A 14,445-nucleotide genomic window follows, 5' to 3' on the forward strand; every position below is an offset into this window, starting at 1 on the left:
CCAAAACGCGGCCGCTCGCCTCTTAACAGGGGCACGGAAATATGATCACATCTCCCCTATTCTTGCCTCCCTACACTGGCTCCCTGTTCGTTACAGGATTCAGTTTAAGACTTTAATGTTTGTCTTTAAGTCTTTAAATGGGCTGGCACCATTATACATATCCGAACTTCTACCTCCCAATAATGGTACAAGGGTCCTGAGGTCTACTGACCAGTCACTCCTTAAGGTCCCAGCAACTAAGTTGAAAACACGGGGAGATAGATCATTTTCCTCCATAGCGCCCACATGGTGGAACAAGCTGCCACCCCATGTTAGAGTGTCTCAAACCCTGCATGTGTTTAAATCACGTTTGAAAACTCACTTGTTCTCCTTGGCGTTTGAAAATTCAGATTGATAAGCTGCTGCTTCCCCAGGCATTGTGTCAATCGTTGTCTTGTTCATTGTGTGTGATTCTCTTGTTTATTTTAGTATTTTACTGAGTGTGTATAGCACTTTGGTTCAACACTGTTGTTTTTAAATGTGCTCTATAAATAAATTGGATTGGATTGGATAAAACAATACAAGAAAAAATTGCTTGTGCTGGGAACTGACTTTCAAATGTTTTTTCCACTGTAATTGTCTCCGTCAGGCCGAAGGCGTGGCCGTGGCCGAGACAATGACCCTGTCCATCTGTGTGTCTGTGTGGCCAGTTTTTAACAAAATGCCTCAAATCATGAAAATCATGTCTGATTGCCGTGAAACTTTGCACGCTCATTCAAACCATTTCCCACTAGGCGAAGGAAGAAATGCCACCCTATATTTTTCAAATCAGCCTCATGGTGGCGCTATAACAATTCAGGTTTTGGAATATAACTTTTGAATCGTAGGTCATACAATCATAATAATGTTTCCCTTGGATTCCTTGGCTCATTACAGAACTTGGCCCATTTCCACCAGACAAGTTTTCCACCATATTGTGTTTTTCTACTACTCCAACAGATTTTGTCCTAAACTCACACAAATGGGTACACATTATCTCTGGGGTCATGTGATCAAGATGTATGAGTTAGATTTTTCAGATCCCATTCCAAGTAGCTATGACCAAAGTTTGCAGGCCATGGGTAGGCAGTTTTACCAATAGTACTATTTTATAACAGTTTTATATTGTTATTATAACCCAAGAACACTGTGCCAAACTGCTCAAAGAATGTTACGGTCTAATTCAGGTATTTGGTCATACATAGCTCTAGAGGTTTTGTCAGGAAGGAAATATTTATGAAGCTGAGATGCTGAAATGTCCTTGATTCTCAGGACAAACAGTCATCTAACTGACCAATCACGTCCTCAGGCTGAGTCCAGCTGTGAGGGATAACTTGTCAACTTGTTGTTCTTCAAGGCAAAAGCCTGTTAAAAATACATGGTGGCACTCTGGCACCATCTAGTGGCTGGCACAAAAATGCATCTATGGCTGGAGCTTGGTTCCAGTATTACTTGTGAATAGGGTCACAAAACAACTACAAAACAGAGACATTCGTCTAGCCCAGTGGTTCTCAACCCCACATGATTTTAGGGGGGTCCCCAAATGACAGTAAAGTGACAATTTAAGGACTTTTAAGACCTTTTTAATGCCTAAGAAATAATATGAAATTAAATAAAAAAGAATAGCATTACTGCATCAAAAGTAATCAACAAGCTATGCTATAAAAACTGGTCAAACATTGGCTAAATTGTCAAATAATATAAGAAAGAGACAAAAATTGTGAAAATAGCCAATCTACAAGCTCACAACGCCTCGCATTGCGAGGCGTTGTGAGCTTGTAGATCGGCTATTTTTACAACATTTATCTGTGGAATCAGGGTGGGGGGTCCCCAGTTCAAATATGATTATTTTGGGGGTCGCGTCCTGAAAAGGTTGAGAACCACTGGTCTAGCCTGTAAAGGTTAAAAAAATAACAAATAAAAACAACATCAACAACATGTGATGTTTGTGTGCATTCACTTATAAGGCAAACATTTCTTTACATTCTGTTGTTCAGTTGTTCATTATTTCAGTAAATAGTAACACGTTGCTCTGTGACACATTGGTTCAAGAGTCACGTGAAGTCATTTCAATCACACTGTTGTGGTAGCGAGGTTCTCTCTTCTTACCAACAAACCAGCCATCGTCACACTTCTCCATCACGTCAACAACATCTCCCTCCTTCAGCTCCAGCTCGTCCTCATTGCGAGGCAGGTAATTGTACACCGCCCGGAACCTGCACAGGTCAAACATGTCTATCAGTAACTTGTACTGTATCTTTCGGATAAATAGTATTTTTTTTTAACACATTGTGTGCCAAAAACAGTCCGGACCGTTTTTGAGAAGCTGTGCGTTATGTGCCATAAACGGTCCGGACCGTTTTTGGCCCATTCTTTTTTGAAATATATTTTTCCCACGTGGGGCGCTCTAACAAAACTTTGGGATCATACAAGGAGTCTCTAAGAAGGAGGGGCCGGATGTGGATCCATGTCAAAAATGCTTCCGTTCGTCCGCTCCAATGTTAACTCCTTGACTAAAAGCTTAATATCTCCTATTTCTTTTTAACGTGGTGGAAGTGAGCCGTTTTCGATCGGCGATCACTCTGCAATGGAGGATCGCGTTAGAAATATTATTGTTCCAGGCGTTAGTCGGGACCCTCCGCCGTCTCGCACGCAGGCTTTGTTTACATGCACGTCCGCGTCGGGGCTTCTACAGCACGAAACATATCAGCGTAAGTGGATGGAAGATATGCTGGCACTGGATGTACCCTATTTTAATAAACCTCTGGCACACGATGTGTTAAATCAATAAAGCCCTATTTTATACTTCATGCAAATGTAAAAAAAAGAAAACAGCCATCCTCAAGATCACAACGCGTTGTGATGTGATGTGTTGTGATCTTGAAGAGCTACTGTTGAAAGCATTTTTTTTTTTAAAGCTACTGAAACATTTTGAAATCCTTCACCCGTAACTACATTCCCAAAATAGGGACGCCAGGTTGAAAGCCTGTCTGTGGGTTTTATCAATATTTAACCAAAGAAAAATATTAGACATTATGACTAAATAATAACCTGGATTCATTGGAACACAGGTTCTTCTTTCCATTTCCTGAAAAGCAAATCTATCCAATCTATCTATTACTATATTCATCAAATATCACTACCATAATAATTCACAGGTATAATAGGCCACTGCAGATGTAGTATATAGATGAGTGGACATTGATTCTGACATGCAGGATCATTTACAACCTCAAGGAGACCATAACAACTCACTTCATGACATGTACAACAACATCAGCATGGGGACACTGTTACTTACAAGCCACATTAACTATACTATGTTGGACTCTAATGTAATTAATACTCCACAGCACAAGGCCACCACAATAAATCACAGCTCACATGACGTGCTGGGTTAGACAGTGATTTCTTCTATGGAAATGACAATCATAACGTGTGAGTGCAAAAATATCAAAGTATTGACTTACGGGTCTCCTCCACCATGAAGTGTATCCTGCTGAACATATCGCTGTGAGACAGTAAGAGAGGAGGGAAAGAGAGAGAGAGAGAGAGAGAGAGAGAGAGAGAGAGAGAGAGAGAGAGAGAGAGAGGACACAGAGAGAGAGAGAGAGAGAGAGAGAGAGAGAGAGAGAGAGAGAGAGAGAGAGAGAGACGGAGAATCATAATGTCAATGTTTTGGAACTGCTTACAATCATTCAAGCATGTACATCTGTACACAGACATACAGTATGAAGGAATCCCTTTGGAAATAATGAACATTACTGCACAGAAAGATCAATCCAAATCAACCAGTCAAGTCTAAAAGTCATCAGTTTAGCCAAAACACACCATTCCTCCATTCCATTCCTCCATATATGCACTCGTATTCAACTTATGATTTAAACATCACACGCTAGCATGCACTATGGTGGAATATGGTACAACCAATTATGTACAAAGATGGCCATATTCCTTGTGTCACAGCATGGGGTGATGAGGTCACGCCCCCTACCCTTTGACCTCTAAGGGCTGACATAAAGGACTTCCTGGTGGTGTTGGGGCTACGAGGAGGTTTACCGCCAACCATCACATCCTGCTCAAAAGGCGGCTGAAAGAACCAGAAGTGACAGACCGTGTCAGACACAGCCACCTCCACCACAGGTTCAAACTAGGGCTGCAACGTCTCATTATTTTCTTCATTAACTCTTTCACTGCCAAGAGTATTTTCATAAAGTACTCCCAAACTGCCAGGAATTTGCGTTTTATTTTATTTTGTAATTTTTCATTCAAATAAATGATCTGATTGGGGTTTTAAACCCATAATACAGTTCTACCAGTAGAGAGCAACAAATCGACACATTGATGATCTCGCTGGCTCACTCACCCCCTCCCAAACAGGCTCACGTCATATCCGGTCAGAACCGGATGTTGACATTTTCGACAATCGTTGATCGCGCTAAATTACGATGCGATACACGACTACGATGACTGATCGTCACCCAGACCAAAGAGAGTAGACGTGGACCTCTCCGTTCGCTTTTTATACCGTGTGAAAAACCGTGACTTTCCCTATTCTGGCCGAAAATCACCGGAGAAAAACAACGTGACCCGGAAATGAATCCGGCTCCGGGTGAGTCTGATGTAGTCAGGAAACGAAAGTGATCATGAAAAATATACAGAATAGCGCGACCACAGTCAAAAGTAAAAACTCGGGATTTCTCGTGCTGGCACTGAGGGTACTCGGGAAAAACTCGGGATATGTCGGGGCGTGGCACTGAGAGAGTTAATACGTTGAGTACTTTTCGATTATTCGAAAAATCGAGAGGCGCGTTTTTACTGTATATAAAAAAAGGGGAAAAAAGGGGGGGAAAATATATAAGCAAACCTATTAACCACGTTTACTCTTTGACTGCCATCAACGCGTTAACGCGAGACATCCTATTTTCAACATGGTCTGACAAAGGAAGGGACAGCTCCGGTTATATATTTCTTTCTCTGGACGACGAACAGTGGTCCCCTTTGTGTTTACCAACAATCTGATTAGCAATCATAATTTATATAAATGTTCTGTGGCCAGTTGGGGAGGTGGGAAAGACGTGCATTTTTGACGGTATATGATGTTTTCAGCGTGCCTACGACAAGGAAAGTTACCTCGCGGGTGATTTTTTTTCCTCTGGGGGTCGGCCATGGATACTGTTTGTGTCTACACACGGTCCGACGATGGATCATAATGGATACGAAAATTCGGTGACGAGTTGAAAAGGTAAAAAAACACGAAAACGTGAGTTTATTAATGTATATACTCTGGCAGTGAAAGACTTTTAATTATACGCACGCGACAGTGTCGTGGATGTAGCGGATTTTTTTAGCTTTCCAAGCTTTACAAGCTCACAACGCACCACGTTGCGATGCGTTGCGAGCTTGTCCTATAATGTCATGCCCAAATTAGGGATACATTATTAATCGATAATTTTATAAAATTATTGATTATTAGTTCGATTAACTGTTGCACCCCTAGTTAAAACACCCAACTCACACACAGGCGCACGCCTGCATGAACGCACACAAACACACACAACGTACAACACATGCAGAATTCCCAAACCCACCACCACCATACATGCACGCACGTACATATGCACATGCACGTGTGTGCGCACAGCCGCGCACACACACTTCCTGTTCACACATCCACACATTCGTAGTTCTTGTGAGTAGATGTTAATGTAAGCACATGTTAGAAAAAAAACTATTTTGCTATAAACACCCAAATGTGTCACACAGTGTTATTCTGTCAGGCGAGCCGTCATTGTAATCTCCATCACTATCATCAGCATCATTATCATTAACACCAAACAGCGTCATTACCTTGACCTTGGTAGACCTAGGCTCTGGTGGAGGTATTGGAGGAGGAGAGGATGGAGTGGTGATGGGAGGAGAGCAGGACAGCGGAGGAGGAGGAGGAGGACGAGGCGGAGGACGAGGAGGAAGAAGAGCGAGGGGTGGGAGGTGGATGGGCAAATGGACCAGGGGAGGAGGAGGAGGAGTAGGCAGGGGAAAGCCGAGGAGCAGAGGGGAGTAGGAGAAGAGCTGGGAGGTGGAGAGGAGGTGAATGGAGCCGGGACAGGGAGATAAGCGAGGGAGCGGGGAGGAGCACGGCAGGGCGGGTGGAGGAGAGGAGGCAGGAGGAGGTAGCGGCAGAGGAAGCACGGACCGCTCCGCGGAGGAGAGCAGGAGAGGAGGAGGGGGAGAGGCTGGGAGCCATGGCGGGAGTATGGTGAAGGGGCCGGGCCGGAGCAGCAGAGGGGAGAAAGGAGGAGAAAGGGGGGAAGCGGTGGGAGTGGGAGAAGGCGTGGAGGGAGGAAGAAGAGGTGGTGGTGGAGGGGAAGGTGACCTGGGGCCGTGGTAAGAGAGACACGTGGCGGCCGCGGATGGACAGACGTCAGCCTATACAGAGGCAACGACACAGCGGTCAACCCTGAAGCTGAAATGACAACCTGAACATCAAAACCATCGCAGAACGGGATGTGAATCTATCATGGAGAGCAGCTATTGGTGCAAAAAGGCCCCATTGTTGTTGCACAGCTGTCATACACAGCAAAAAAAGTGTCCTGAGTGTTAGTTTAACTCTCTCTTAAAGTGTAAAGATTAAACTAGCGCTCAGGATTTTTTGTTGTGTATACAAGCAACTAAAGCTTTTTTGTTAACGCGTAGTTAGTCCACACGCTCTACCTGTTCACTCTCACTGCGGTTTCTACTCTTCTCCACTTCCTGTCTAGCGTCCTCCTCTTCCTGAATGAACAACACAGGAAACCCCTCCCCTTTGAACGACGTCAGGAGGTCACCGGTCTCCCGCCTTCGACTCTCCTCCTCGACTTGCGGCCGGCCCTTCCAGGCGATGCACAGCGGCTCCATCGTCACCGGCTTGTGCCGCTCCACCCCGAGGCAGAGGCTGCCCCCCGACTGGCCACCAGGGGGGGCGGCGGCGGCGACCGCCAGGGTTTTCACTGCTGGCGGTGGTGACCTCGCCCTGCTGTGGGATTTACCGCTCGGTGCGTGAGTCGGTTGTGACGGAGCCTGAGGTAACCTCAAGACCTCCCCGTCGTCTGCACTGGCGAGACCACCCAGGATCAGTGACAACAGCCGGTCGTAGGGGTTTATTTCCCCTTGATGCGGAACTCTGGGCGCTTCGCTTCTGTTCTGTACTTGCTGCGCCTTGCTTGGCCTGTACCACTGTGGGACTTCCGTGGGTAGGCTCACGGGTTCTGGCTCCGTGCAGAAGAACCCCCCCGCTCCCGTGACCCCGTACGACAGCTGTTGGGTCCTTTTCGCATCGCCCAGCGCGTGTTTGAGAGAGGAGGAGCCGGGAAGAGGAGAGGTGAACGAGGAGGGAGGTAGGACTGGAAGTAGCATCTCTTGTTTGAACGTGGGGCTTATTTCTTTGGACAACGTCCGGGGTGGAGGGGTAAAGCCTCGTTTAGGTGGTGCCGGCGGGGTCCCGGCGGCGGGGACGAGGACGGTAGCGGGGAGCGGGGGTGGTGTCGGGGAGACAGGGGTCGCCGAGAGCGAGGGCGTGGTGGAGGCGGAGGGAGTCATGGTGAGGGCCAGCCACTCGCTGGTGACACACTGCAGGTGCAGGTCTGGCTCCGGCGTTCCTTGTTTGAACGCGGCGGCGGTTGATTTTCTGGACAACGTTCGGGGCGGAGGGGTAAAGCCTCTTTTAGGCGGTGCCGGAGGGGTCATCCCCCTGACGGGGTCCTGAAGACCGGCGGGGAGCGGGGGTGGTGTCGGGGGGACGGGGGTCGCTGTGAGGGAGTGTGTGGCGGAGGTGGAGGTTGAGGGGTCCAGTGTGAGGGCCAGCCACTCACTGGTGATAGCTTGCAGGTGCAGGGATTTGGAGGCGGCGTGAGGGGAGTGGTGGTGGGGCTGGTGGTGGTGGGCGGAGGAAGAGGAAGGAGAGGGTGGAGGAAGGTTGTCGAGAGGCTTCGGATTGGTAAAGTGAAAAGGGAGGAAAAGAGGGAGGCTTAGAAAAGGAGGAGTGGGGAGGTATGTGTGAAGTAATGGCAGTGTGCTGCTGACCCCTGTTAAAACACTACTGGCTTAACCCATTCAATATACGGGAACGCATACTGTGTCATTTTAGATGTGTTAGCTATAACCACTATTTTATACTTTGGGCTATTCAAAACATTTTTATCAAATCTTTGTTTCTTCGGGATTCAACAAATGTCTTCTAATTCATAAATGATATGTATTTGTCCGCAGACCCCCCCCCCCCCCATCTCAAAATGTTTTTTTCCAGGGACCCCCCCCCCCCCCCCCCCAGAAGCAAAGATTTGAGTTAAAAAGATACACACACATTTTCACGATTTTTCAAAAATAGCAGATCTACAAGCTCATAGCGCGGCACTCGGTGCCGCTCTATGAGCTCTATGAGTATATCTGCTATATCTATTTTTGAATAGCCAAAGAAATCTAAAGTGACACAGATGCGTTCCCGGATTGAATGGGTTAAAAATAATGCATGAATGATGACTTATTTTCACAAGGCAGTGGATTGCAGCCATTGGAGAGCATTGGTGAGGGAAACACTTTTCTAACCTGAAACACCTGCAAGCGATATGTGATTGCCTCCGACCAATCAAACAATGTACGTCACAGAGATTCCGACAGTTGAATATCTACAATCATTTCACAAAGCCTTTTCAGAAGCAAAGGAAACCAAAATTCTGCTTGTGGTGAGGCAGACTAGGGAAAAATTACACTCCGTCTTCAGGTGAAAAAATATAATGACTTATTTTAGAGCAAGGCAACAGCTGACCAACGTGTTTCGACACTTAGGTCTTCAACAGGGTCTTAACGAATGTTTCCTAATGTTTCAGATTTTGATGAGTTAATATAATTATGTAATTTTGCGTAATGGCATTATAAACACAAGGAGTTTGTGTTTATATAAACTGCTGATTTGTAAGGGGCCGTGTTCCTACCTTGGTGGGGGTGGAGCTAGGTGTGCGGCTGCTGGGGTAACCGTGGGGGTCTACGTGGTGGTGGTGGTGGGCGGGGCTCTTGGACGGCGAGCGTTTGACGATGTCCACGTAGGAAACGGGGAAAATGCCCTGCTTGGTGCTGTCTGGGATCTTCCCCTCGTACCAGTTCTCATCCACCTGCCTCACCAGGATCACTTTCTCACCCTGGAGAGGGACATGCACATATATACACGCACACGCACACGCGCACACGCACACGCACGCACGCGCACGCACGCACGCACGCACGCACGCACGCACACACACGCACACACACACACACACACACACACAATAAAAAATGAATAAACATTTACTGTCCACAAAATATTGTTTTTCTAATTCTTCCAATAGGGAAAAGAAATGGCAACAATGATTTTGCACAACAACTGAGACTGTATGTGATTGCCGTCACTTGGGATTACCACAATGCATCAGTGCACATAGTTTTAGTCATAGTCTTTTGAATAAAATTCCATTTAGTTTTAGTCATATTTTAATCACCTAAAATGTTTTAGTTTTTGTCTAGTTTTAGTCGACAATATATCTTAAGATTTTAGTCAACTAAATGTACAGTTGGTTTAGTCGACTAAAATGCATTTTGGCTGTGCCTTGATGGCGTCCTAATAGCTGCTTTTACACTTGGTTGCATGCTGAAAATAGCCGATCTACAAGCTCACAACACTTTGCAGCGCGACGCGTCTAGTTCTACTGGATCTCTTCTCCACTTGTCCCTCACATTTTAGTCTAGTTTTTAATTGTTGTCGAAATTGTCAATATATTTAGTCTTAGTTTTGGTCATCGTAGCTTAGTTTTTATTTAGTTTTCGTCCGTGAAAAAAAGGTAGTCGACGAAACTTTTTATATATAACCAAGCTGACCTTTCTCAGAGACAGCTCCACGTTGGTGTCGGCGTTGAAGTTGTAGCGAGCCACCGCCTCCCCGATCTCTCTGACGTGTGCTGGTGGAGGAGGCCTGACGGGCTGCTGCTTCTCCGCCGACGGCATCTTCTACAAAAGATGGATGGGATGGGAGGGAGTTAAGCTTAACCCATTAAGACCGGGAACGCATCCGTGTCATGTTAAGATTTCTCAGATTAAAAAGGTGACGCGCTATGAGCTTGAACAGTATATCTGCTATTTTTTGAAAAATCTTGGAAAATGTGTGCAAATCTTTGAATATATATATATATCATTTTAACTCAAATCTTTGCTTTTGGGGGTTCCTTAGCCCTGGTCCAGAGCGTTAGTGAGTTCTCTCTAACGCCCTGCCAGGCTCTGCTCATAGACAAGGAATTCCACTGCCCTGCGAGGGCTCCAACTGTAGTAAAAATAAACAAAACTACTTCGCTACTCACCGAAACAAAGGCTGTTTTGTGTTGTTGTCTATTCTCGAAGGTGGGAAGCCTCTCAGCACCCCACCTTCTCTGTATAATACACTTTTTGGGCAGAAAATAAAATATGTCCGCCAGATGGAAATTATTTTATTTACTCCTCTGCGCCCTCTACAGATCTGGTCAATGGTCATTTATATTGACCAGATCTGTAGAGGGCGCAGTGGAGTATATAAAATAATTTCCTTCGCAGGGCAGTGGAATTCCTTGTCTATGAGCAGAGCCGAGCGCCTCACTAACGCTCTGGACCAGGGCTAGGGGTTCCTGGAACAAATTATGTTGAGATGTGGAATCCCCAGAAAAAACTAATTGAAAACCACTGCTGTAAATGACACACCTCCACATATGAGATGGGGAAAATTCCCACTCTTCCGCGGTGCTCTCCTTCATACCAGTTGGTGTCTATCTGTCGAATGATGTTCACTGCATCTCCCTTCTTAAAGGTCAGCTCCCTGGAACACAAGACACTGCATTTGTACCACATCTGCACCGCATCTTCAGCACATCTGTACCGCAACTTTACCACATCTGTACCGCAGCTTTACCACATCTGTACCGCAGCTTTACCACATCTGTACCGCATTTTTACCATACGTCCCTCCACTTAAGAGTAATTGCGAGTGCAGTACACTAACAGTTGACTTCCGTTTGCTTTTAGCTTGGCTCATGTGTTACCTGTTCAACTGATATCAGTGAGATGTCGCTGCAACACGTTTGGACTTTGCACTTAAAAATGGGATTTGTGACCATTGCACATTTTGGTGGAGAGATATAACAGTAACTCAACAAGTGTCGAGGTTGGTGACAGTTGGCTTGTAACTAGGCCTGTCACAATTATTACATAACTTTCTTATCGCAATTATTTGAGATAATTGCAATTATTTTTGCATAATCGTCATAATCGTTTCCATGTTGATTATTTTTTTTGTTGAAATAGCTGATCTACAAGCTTACAGATCAGCTATTTCTGCTATTTTTCTGTGCATTCAATGATTAAATATGTCAATAATTTCTTTGTATATTTCAGTTATTTGTCATATCTGCCCTGTGCAATTTTTTATTACAAAGCCTAAAAGGCTTTATTAATGTCCCAATGTTCAATGCCAAACACACAATTAAATCGTTAATCGCAATTATTTGAGTGACAATTAATCGTCAACTTTGTAATCGTGACAGCCCTACTTGTAACTTGACCTATCTCTCAGGACATGAGCTAATAATTAACTAATAACAATCTATCCTCTTTCTGAGAGTGCACGTACATTCTTCTTCTTTTGTCAGCGACATCTGACTGATTTCGGCTGTTACGTGAACATAGCAAGCGATATGATGAAGACATTACTACAGGAACAGGGACAATGCTTTTCCCTCCACGATGCAGAGCAAACTCCACCCAGCAGACTGGGCTTCATTAAAAAGACATCAGCAAGGGCATCCATCACAGCATGAGTCAGTGAAGCACTGCAAACCTTTTGGCTTTATATTCATGCACTCTGCTCCAAGACACAACACAGCAATTTATGCCATTACAGTGGCAGAGACATTATGATGGGGTTAGGTAGAGTGGACAAAACGTAACCTTTCTGCAAACGAGAAGAAATGATTTACTGTCGTATCTGAATACGCGTTTTTTTTGTCAGCGTCCACAAAGGCCTTTTTTTCCCTGAGCAATGTATACGTTGAATAGTTTTCGATTGGAAAACCACATCCGTCTATTTTTGCACTGAGCCATGCACGTTTGGCTTTTTATCTGGTCGCCGAGAGTTGAAAAATGTTAAAACTTTTTAACCAGGAGTCCAATCACAGTCGAGGAGCCTTGCCCTAGCCTTGACGACCTTGCAGGATTATGCAAAGGCTAAAATGCAACTTAGATAGCATGTTACGCAGACAGATGCCAGGTCATTGTTGACCTGGCATCCTATAGTGTGTAGAGTTTCAACGTAGGCTGATGATAGGTTCTTGGTTTACGTATGTGTTAGTTATTATTAGATTATTACTTTATTATTAGATTACTATTTTTATGCATTTGATGTATTATGTGTATTATGATGTATTATCTTGTGTCCTTGCTTACTGTAAGTCGCTCTGGATTAAGAGCGTCTGCTAAATGCCTAAACTGTAAACTGTAAACTGTGAGGGGCAAGACAAACGCTACAGACATCGCTCCAGCCGTGCGCCAGCAGGAGAGCTGACAGGCCGGGGAGGAGTAACACAGACATTCGATGTCTGTCTTTGACAGCTTGCAGAAAGTCGAGTTGAGCTTGTCTCTACTGTAAACAATCTACTGTATACATTTTAGGGGAGAATTGGCCCATGCAGATGCTCAATGTATATATATTTCTGCTGGTCTAAAAGTGTGTTATCAATATAAAGTACTATAGAGAATTTAAATGCATTTGTATCGATCTCAAGTAATGTAAGTGTGTCAGCTGAGAAATCGCTCTGCTCTCAAGCGCTCCAGGATGAGCATTTTAGAAGAGCGCCTTGCATTTTCATCTGAGGTAAACAACAACAACAACAAACACTTTGGCATACACATGGCCTTGACACTCTATTAACCGGTGTATTAACTGTATTAATTAAAGGTAGGGTAAGTGATATTTTTTGGTTAAAACAAACGTTTTTTTTGTTAAAAGGTTAAAGCATTATATTCTGATATATAGAAATAATTGCTATAGTGTTTGTCCAGTAGTCTCCATGTCTCCCCAGTTCTTTATTAATCATAAAATACATTTTCAGGAGAGAGTACCCATTTATCAGCTTAATCTTTACAACGTCTCTTCCAATTTCACTAGTGTAATCTGTATGCTGTCTGAGTTCTCCATCCTGATTGGATAAAATTGGTATCCTGTCCTGAAAATGCATTTTGTAGAGCTGGAGAGACATGGAGACTCCTGTTACTGAAAATACACTCTATAGCAATGAGTACTATCAGAATATAGAGCTATTTAACACATTTAACACTTATTTTAACCAAAGTAAATCACTTACCCTACCTTTAAATTGTACTGACTGGAACATGGTAGGGGGGAAAGGCTTGTTTTTAAGCAGACAGCCACAGGGTGGCAGTGTAGGGCAGTGGTTCCCATCACTCACATCTGAGCGTAGTCTTACAGTGAGCCTTTTTGCCAGTAAAATGCCATAATATCCCTTTATTTTGTGTGTTTGCAGCCTTCTAAGTACATTGGGTATCAGCCAAATTGTTAGTACTATTTTTGCATTCGTTCGGTACACAGGTTAGTACAGTGGAATCAGGAGGTTTTAAAGGGATAGTTCACCCCCAAAATGGCATTTTTTTCTATCGATTACTCACCCCATGGAGACTTGAATTCATGGATATTTTTTAGTTTTTGTCGCATTCTGAAGCCAATAATTTGATGACAAGCAGTGGGTTCCGGTAGGTAGTGACTTGTGAGTAATCGATAGGAAAAAAGTCATTTTGGGGGTGAACTATCCCTTTAAAGTGCAATGTTTAAAGTGCTGCGAATGTTGAATGATGCAATGAGTGAAAAAGGCGATCTGCAATGCATGTTAATAAGACACAAACATGCTCCGAAAATGTTCCTCCTCCTCGTGTGCACCACGTGCTGTCACATTTTTTACTGTACTCACTTAGCCGTTTGTGCCTTAAAATCGTAAATGGCTCTGGCTGGCTGTTTCTGATGGAGGAGAGAGAACAGAATAAGTTGAGTCATCTGTTTATGGGAGACCTAGGGAGATGACAGAGAGAGAGAGAGAGAGAGAGAGAGAGAGAGAGAGAGAGAGAGAGAGAGAGAGCAGCATGCATTATTAGCTGGAACGGTGCTTCTCAACTAGTGATGGGTCGTTCATGATCGAATCATTGCCGAGAACGTGAACAAAATCGTTCGCTCACTGAAATGACAGTTTTTTCCCCACCACTATTCTCAACCACTGTCCTTGGATGGAGAGACCTCTACTATTATTGCTGATTTTCTTTCCAACCATGTAGGAGATTGCATTCCCCTGGTGTCCCAGTAATCCAAATGGAATCCAGATGGAGTCAAGT

At 44.5% G+C, this 14,445-nt stretch overlaps 1 protein-coding gene across 1 annotated transcript in view; it reads right to left on the reverse strand.

Annotated features, from left to right (window-relative positions):
* LOC308095812 (sorbin and SH3 domain-containing protein 2-like) overlaps positions 1-14,445 on the reverse strand; it is a 57,795-nt gene that overhangs the window by 6,452 nt on the left and 36,898 nt on the right. Inside the window, 8 exon segments of the mRNA XM_080442900.1 lie at positions 2,128-2,234; positions 3,489-3,529; positions 5,869-6,447; positions 6,733-7,983; positions 8,988-9,191; positions 9,907-10,035; positions 10,756-10,870; positions 14,031-14,077. Of these exon segments, the coding sequence (XP_080299026.1) occupies positions 2,128-2,234; positions 3,489-3,529; positions 5,869-6,447; positions 6,733-7,983; positions 8,988-9,191; positions 9,907-10,035; positions 10,756-10,870; positions 14,031-14,077 (2,473 nt within the window).

The sequence above is a fragment of the Gymnoscopelus braueri genome (assembly GCF_963280865.1).
Source record: "Gymnoscopelus braueri genome assembly, chromosome: 2".
In the NCBI taxonomy this organism is placed as follows: Eukaryota; Metazoa; Chordata; class Actinopteri; order Myctophiformes; family Myctophidae; genus Gymnoscopelus; species Gymnoscopelus braueri.